We start from the raw sequence: 7,731 nt of genomic DNA, 5'->3' as shown, positions 1-7,731 counted from the left end.
AACACCTACGCTCGGTTCGCAATAAACAACTGCACCTCCCAGTCGCGAACCACTTCAACTCCCCCTCCCATTCCTCAGACGACATGTCCATCCTGGGCCTCCTGCAGTGCCACAACAATGCCACCCGAAGGTTGCAGGAGCAGCAACTCATATTCCGCTTGGGAACCCTGCAGCCCAATGGTATCAATGTGGATTTCACAAGCTTCAAAATCTCCCCTCCCCCTACCGCATCCCAAAACCAGTCCAGCTCGTCCCCGCCTCCCTAACCTCTTCCTCCTCCCACCTCAAGCCGCACCCCCGTCTCCTACCTACTAACCTCATCCCGCCCCCTTGACCTGTCCGTCCGTCCTCCCTGGACTGACCGATCCCCTCCCTAACTCCCCACCTGCACTCACCTTTACTGGCTCCATCCCCACCTCTTCGACCTGTCTGTTTCCTCTCCACCTATCTTCTCCTCTATCCATCTTCTATCTGTCTCCCCCTCTCTCCCTATTTATTTCAGAACCCCCTTCCCCTCCCCCATTTCTGATGAAGGGTCGAGGTCCGAAACGTCAGCCTTTCTGCTCCTATGATGCTGCTTGGCCTGCTGTGTTCATCCAGCTCTACACCTTGTTGTCATGGAGTTTTCAGATCAGTCTGGAGGGGGTAATAGTGTTCTTGAGCTACTACAGTCTGTGTGCTGCAGGTAGACCCACTGCTGTCAGGATGGTGAGTGAGTTAGAGGTTGAATTGGCAGGTGGTCATGTTCCCATGTATTTGCTGCCCTTGTCCTTCTAGGTTGAAGTGGTCATGGGTTTGAAAGATGCTGTTTAAGGATCTTGGAATTTCTGCAGTACGTCTTGTCGATGGTGCATAATGCTGCTCCATGCTCTTTGTTTTAGTTGGTGTCAATCATTGTGTACTTATGTTTTCATATTAAAATTGTTGCATATAGATTTGGATTTTATATTGAGTGGGGGTCAGGTGGGAAAGGGAGTTCACCTGGTGTGATTGAGGATGGTGACATCCTGGGATGTGCAGTTGGAGGATGTGACGAGGGCACACTGTTGAAGACTGAGGGCCCCCTACCCACCTTTTTTACAACTTGTGTTTTAAAAAGTTACTTCTTCATCCCCACTCCAAATGTATTTTAGCATCAGTGGTGTATTAGTTTAGACAATCAGCCTGTTAAGAACCTTAATTGACTGTCACTTATTTAGATAAAAGTGTGTGGCTTGCTGATTTCAGTACCTACCCACCATATTATGGGAGAGAGTTTCAGATGAGCAAGAAAGATGGTGTATTGTGTAACTTATGTCTTATGCGCAGTTTCCCATACGCTCAGTGCAGAGGGGTCTGTACAGTTCAGGACATGGATGAAGCTTTGGTGAATTTCTGACTTTAGGGCTATCGTAGGGTTGAAATTGGAAGAATGTTTCTCCTAGTTGTGCAGCCTAGAACTAGGGATCGTGTGATTTAAACATAAGAAAATTGGCCCCTTCAACAGGCATTTTAATCTCTTTAATCTAGACGGTAGCATGCATACCCAACTATGCAGCATTACTTAGCTCCAAATTAAGTAAAAATGGAGGAAGACAGAGTATGGTCTCACAAATGTCACCCTGTGTGTCAACTTAATTAGAACCACACATGAATAAGCTGAATCAACATTCATTTGTTCTTGCGTTACTTTTTAGTATTGGTTTTGAACTAATTTTTAAATTCAGTAATGGGATGAGGGTGTCGCTGGCCAGGCAGCATTATTGTCCATTCCTAATTGCCCAGAAGGTAGTTGAGAGTCAGCCACATTGCTGTGGATCTGGAGTCACATGTAGACCAGACCAGGTAAGGATGGCAGTTTTCTTCCCTAAAGGACATTAGTGAACGAGATGGGTTTTTCCCACAATCGACAATGGATCCGTGGTCATCATTAGATTCTTAATTCCAGATATTTTATTGAATTCAAATTCCACCATCTGCTGTGGCAGGGTTCGAACCCAGGTCTCCAGAATGTTATCTGGGTCTCTGGATTAACAGTCCAGCGATAATACCACTAGGCCATTGCCTCCCCATCACCCACAATGAAAAATATTGTACTTCTTGGGTATTTAGGGCAGCACAGTGGTTAGCACTGCTGCCTCAAAGCGCCAGGGACCCAAGTTCGATTCCACCCTTGGCGAACGTGCAAACTCCACACGGACATTCTCCCCCTGTCTACGTGGGTTTCTTCTGGATCCTCTGGTTTCAGTCCAGAGATGTGCAGATTAGGTGAATTGGCCACACTAAATTGCCCATAGTGTCCAGGGATGTGCAGGCTAGGTGGAATATTCATGGTAAATGTGGGGTTATAGGGATAGGATAGGAGGGTGGATCTAGGTGGGATGCTGTTCAGGGGAATTAGTATGCACTTGATGGGCCAAATGGCCTGCGTCCACACTGTTGGGATTCTATGATTCGAAACCAACATGAACACCAATCTTTGTTTCAATAAAGTAGCCTTTATTTTGGACTGGTGGAAGTTTATCTCAACTGATAAATTAGGAGAACTTCAAGAGTTTCAAGCATATTATATATGATTCTATAATCTCCGTACTGCTTACAACAGGACTGATATTATTAGCAATGAAATTTAGGACAATACAACAATAACACAAGAAAAGCACCATCGGTTCATCGAATTAAGAAATGGAAGAAGTCATTATCACAGTAGTCCCAGACATGATCTTGTGCGTCAATGTAACTAGTAAGGAAGAAGGTGCCATAGTCTCAGATGATCATAGAGCTGCTGGGCACCCACAACGGTGCACAGTACTCCAGCTGAGATGTAATAAGTATCTTGTGGAATTTAACATACCTCCCTGTACTTGTACCCAGTTCCCCTATTGATAAAGCCAAGGGCACGTTATATTTATTAACTGCTGTATTTACCTGTCCTGCCACTTCAGTGATCTGTGCACATGTATATCCAGGTCACACTGCTCTTGCACCCCTTTAGAATTCTACCCCCTATTTTGTATTATCTTTTCAATGTTTATCTGACTGAAGTGCATCATCTCAAACCTCTCTGCATTGAACCTCATTTATCTCCTATCTGCCTATTTCACCAAATTGTCTGTGTCTTTTTGGAGTTCCACACTGTTGTCCTCGCAGTTTACAATTCTTCCAAGTTTAGTTGGAAGTGCTATGCTGTTAAGAAGCCTTAGTTTATGTCCTTCAATGTTGGAACCTTTCACTATTTACTCCAGTCATTGTTTATCAGTTTATTTTGTAATCTTCAACTTTAAACAGTCAGTTTGAAAGACAATAAATCTGATATATCATCATATTGAGCACATGCGACCTCATTTTTTGTTGAACTTGCATCTTTTTCACAAAAATAGTGGACATGAATTACCATTCCTGATAGATATACATAAAAAAGTTCTTGTATGTCCAGATGTACTGATCATATTTGCTCAGCACTGCATCAGATAATGCACTTATCAATTTCCTTCAACCATTTCTTGTTTACTATTGTGGTTTAATGCCAGGCAGTTTTAATCAAAACATACACAACAGATTAATGTGTATTGAAATAAGATAACTGCTGTTCTGATAATTTTTCTAAATGTCATCTATCTCTACATAGCCACTGACTTGAACTTTTATTATGCAAGCCTTGGTAATATTGCTGACTCTCAATTGAAAGAATGGAGGCCTGGTCTCTAGAAAACCTATCTTGCCTGTAATAAGTCAGCAGGAATGTGGCAACGAGATATAAGTATTAAATTGCTTTATTATAACATATTAAAATAAAAATATTTGTGATCACATTTAAAGGTTTGATGCTATATATGCTTCCACAGTTCATTGTTACAGTTATTAGTTTTAATTTTCTGAACATTGAACTCTTTTTGGTTTGATTTGTTTTATTCTTTGTTATTTCTTTTCTAGCTAACAGCCAGGATCCGGACGAACCAATTTTGGAATTTAGTTTAGGTGGGTAGGAAAGATGTCTCTTCATTTACTTGGTGACAGTGCACATTTTTTAAAACAATTTTCTCTCTTCCCTCTTGCTCTTTTTGGTCAGGCATTGTTAGGCAAAAACCTCCCATTAGACATTTCACACTGTCTGCTTTTGGATTTTTTAAGTGAAAGTTGAAGAAAGAAGCAAAGTAGTTAGATAGACTGAATGAGTGGGCAGGAGCATGGAACATGGAACATGGAATATGTGTACAATTGTGAGGTTATCTGCTTTGGTAGAAGGAATAAAGGTGTAGTGTATTTCCTAAATGATGAGCAATTGGGAAGTATTGATCTCTTCGGTGTCTGTTTCATAAGTCAGTGAGAGCTGGTTTTCAGAAGCAGTAAGCAATTTTAGAGGCAAAGGTCTTTACCACACTGGCATTTGTTAGCAGGAGCAAGGAAGTCTTGTTTCTATTATATAGAACACCTGAGATTGCACCTGAAGTATTCAGGCAGTCTTTTACCTTTGGAAGGATATAATTGCCATAGATGGAGTTCATTGAATCGGTCTTGTGAACATCCATAGGATAGTGGGCCTGTCCTATGAGAAGAGATAGAGGACACTGTGCTGTATCATCTCGATACAGAAGAATGAGAGGTGATCTCATGGAAAGATCAAAATTCTTGCAGGGCATGACCGTAGATGCAGAAAGAATGCACCCAGAGACAGGGAATAGCCTCCAAATAAAAGGCAAGCTATTTAGTGAGTGAGATGATGAGGAGAACATTAACCATTCATAAATTGAGTGAATCTATAGAATTCTGCACCGCAGAGGGCAGTTTAAGTTCTGTCATTAAGTTCAAGACAGAAATTGATGGATTCCTAGTTACTCAGGATATCAAGGGATAAGGGGATAGAGCAGGAATAAGATGGAGATTTGGATAATCAGCCATGATCTGGAAGGGTGGAGCAGGCTGAATGGATTGAATGGCCTACTACCACTATGTTCTTGTGATGTGTTGGCTACATGTCAAATTAGTTATAGTTTATGCTTTTAGTACTGCCAGAAGAATTGTGATCCCTTAAAGTTTTGCTTTTGTATGGTGAAAGGATGAACTGATGCACGTTAGTTGTAGAACCTACCTGTGTAACATGTTCATCGTTAAACTATTACTTTAAAAATGAATAATTGAGAAAATAGTTTTGGTGAAAATTGAAGTTGAACAACTTAGGAAGGATTACTGGTTAATTGGAAGGCTTTTGAAGTGAACAGATACAAGTCTATGCTACAGGTACATAAAGTCAGCAAGAAGGTTGATGCAGAATACGTTATAAGATCGGGAGATGGACCATATATCTTTGCAGCAAGTAGGATGCTATTTAGCCGTTTGGCAGGGTCTCTGTTTTTGTAATCTAATCTTCATTTCTCCATTAGAGCACCATATCCATGTGTCATCCTCTTTTAAATGTTCATTGATTTTTCCCTTGATTGTAAGTTATGTTTTCTTTTTGAAAAAATGGTTAGCTGTGTGTGTTGCAAAGATCATACTCTGGTTAGTATGTTGCCTATTTGAATCTAGAGCTTTGAAAATTGGATATTGAAGAATATGGGAACCTGACCAGTGATGGGAGTGATTCAGTTGAGATTAATGATATAGGAGATGATCATACATTTTGAAAGTCACCTCATAACAGGTTAAAAGTAATGTCCTCATCAGGAAGATCCTGAGACAGGCAGTCAGCAGTGACCAGAGTGAGTGAAAAGAGGATCCTGAGATAGTTTGAAAGCAGTATGTTCGGAAGAAACAGTGCGTAGTGACTGCCCAGGAATGCTGCAGGTTGAGTGACTGGTGTGTAATTGCTATTGGGGAGTGTTTAAGTTTTTAAAAAAAACAAGTCTTAAAATATTTTATTTGAAATGGTAAAGGTCTATCCTGTCAATAAGTTATATTAGTATAGTGCATGTTGGTAAAAAGAGAGGCGTTAAATTAAATCTTTAAAAAGGTAAAATTATTTAATTAGAAGACATTTAAGGTTGACAAGGCAGTCAATGTGTTGCAGTTGTCAAATGTGAATGCTTATGGACGCTGGGTGTACCAGGACAAAGATATCTGCAGTATGTATTTACAGCTTCTGAGTTGCCAAGTGGTCAGGGACAGGAGAATGTGACTGCTAATGAGGCATGTAAGAGAATGCAGGAGCCTCAGCACTTTCAGTTGTCCAATAGATTTGAGGTTGAGTGGGAGTTGCACATGAAAGAGCTAACTGACCAGGAAACCATGATGTAGAATCTCTATAGTGGTGGTAGGTGGCAGTGTAGTTGGGGATAAACTCAAGTCTCTGTCTGCTTACTTGCTGTCACCTGTAGAGTTGTGGTCAGCCTGATGCTAAGCTTGGAAATGTACTCTGGGTTGGAGAAAAACTTGAAGTGGGAGAAATCAGTTGTCATTGCCCATGTGGCTACTACCATTTTAAATGAGTCCAGGAAAAAATGTTCTACTTTGAGATAATGAGCATCAAGGTACTAAACTTAAAAAAAAAAAGCAGAACCTCAAAGAAGAAAATCTCTGGTTGTTACCTGAGTCACAAGCAAATTTGCATAGGGAAAATAAGATTAGAGAGATGGCTGAATGATTGGTGTGGGAGAAGTAGGTTTTGGTTCATAGGGCATTGGCTCAAGTATTAGGGAGAGTGAGCTGTTGGGGCAGTCTACTGAAAGCCTACTGGGACTCATGTTTTGGTGAATCATGTAACTCTGGCAGTAGGGAGGGCTTTAAATGAAATAGTGGGGGGAGCAGGCCAGTTGAGGGAAAATATAGTATAGTAAAGGAAAACAATGAAGTAATAGAGCAGGGCAGCAATTAGGTATCAATTACCAGTACTTGTCAGGAAGGGACAAAAGTTACAAGCATAAATGTACTAATAGATAAGGTAAGAGGTAGCAAAAAGAATTTAAGACCCTTCATTAAATTCATTTAGTATTTGTAATAGAGGAGATGAATTGTTAGCAACAGTTGAAATATGACCTGACTGACATTACAGAGATATGGTTGAAAGGTGCTCAATGTTGGAATGTTAGTATTGAAGGATAATTGATATTTCAAAATGATAGGAAGCTGGGAAAAGGCAGTGGGCTTTTCTGTTATTTAAAGATGAAATTAATTCAGAACGGAGTAAAGTAACCTGAAAGATTGACATTCAGTATCAGTGGAGGTCGGTTAGACAATTGCATGCACCCTGTTCCCATATTATTTCCAAAGAGGTGCTGATTACAGTTCCATTAATATAGTCAACATTTAAATGAAAAAAAAACTCCATTAACAAGTTGCAAACACCACAACTTTGACTGTTAATGAAAACAGATATATGTTTTAATTTGTGAAGGAAGAAACAGAGTTAACGTTTCAGGTCTGGTGACCCTTTCTCAGTTCTTCTGGTTTTTGTGTTTTAATTTGTTTCTCTTCTATAGCTTGTAGTGAATTGGTCACTCCCTCCTTGGACAGGAAGCCTAATAGTTTTGTAGCAGTAAGTGTAACAACCCCTCCACAAGCCTTCTGGACCAAGCATGTACAGACTGAGATTATAGAGGTGAGTTCATCAACTACGTTTTGTTCATCATCTTCTGAGTGACTGCAAATCAGAAAGAATCACATGTAACCCAGAGTACTGAAACAGCAGATTGACTATGTTCCTTGTAATTTTTCCTGTCGTCCCGTGGACGGCTGATGCCCACGCACACCAGCAGCTTCCAAAACCTGAAGTCCGTGTGCTGGCATTCCAATCAGTGTATATAGCATCTGCCAGTG

The 7,731-nt window shown here is 40.6% G+C and overlaps 1 protein-coding gene across 4 annotated transcripts in view; it reads left to right on the top strand.

The window, feature by feature from the left end:
* The window catches only part of LOC109938345 (inositol polyphosphate-4-phosphatase type I A), a 184,937-nt gene that overhangs the window by 104,666 nt on the left and 72,540 nt on the right, over nucleotides 1–7,731 (top strand). For all 4 annotated transcript variants that reach the window (XM_048598190.1, XM_048598191.1, XM_048598188.1 and 1 more), the window contains exons 4-5: nucleotides 3,913–3,957; nucleotides 7,395–7,513. In XM_048598190.1, coding sequence (XP_048454147.1) covers nucleotides 3,913–3,957; nucleotides 7,395–7,513 — 164 coding nt within the window. The remainder of the gene's footprint in view (nucleotides 1–3,912; nucleotides 3,958–7,394; nucleotides 7,514–7,731) is intronic.

Source organism: Rhincodon typus, chromosome 6 (genome assembly GCF_021869965.1).
Source record: "Rhincodon typus isolate 14 chromosome 6, sRhiTyp1.1, whole genome shotgun sequence".
Lineage (NCBI taxonomy): Eukaryota > Metazoa > Chordata > Chondrichthyes > Orectolobiformes > Rhincodontidae > Rhincodon > Rhincodon typus.
The sequence above is the reverse complement of the archived record's forward strand: the minus strand, read 5'-3'. Positions and strand labels throughout refer to the sequence as shown.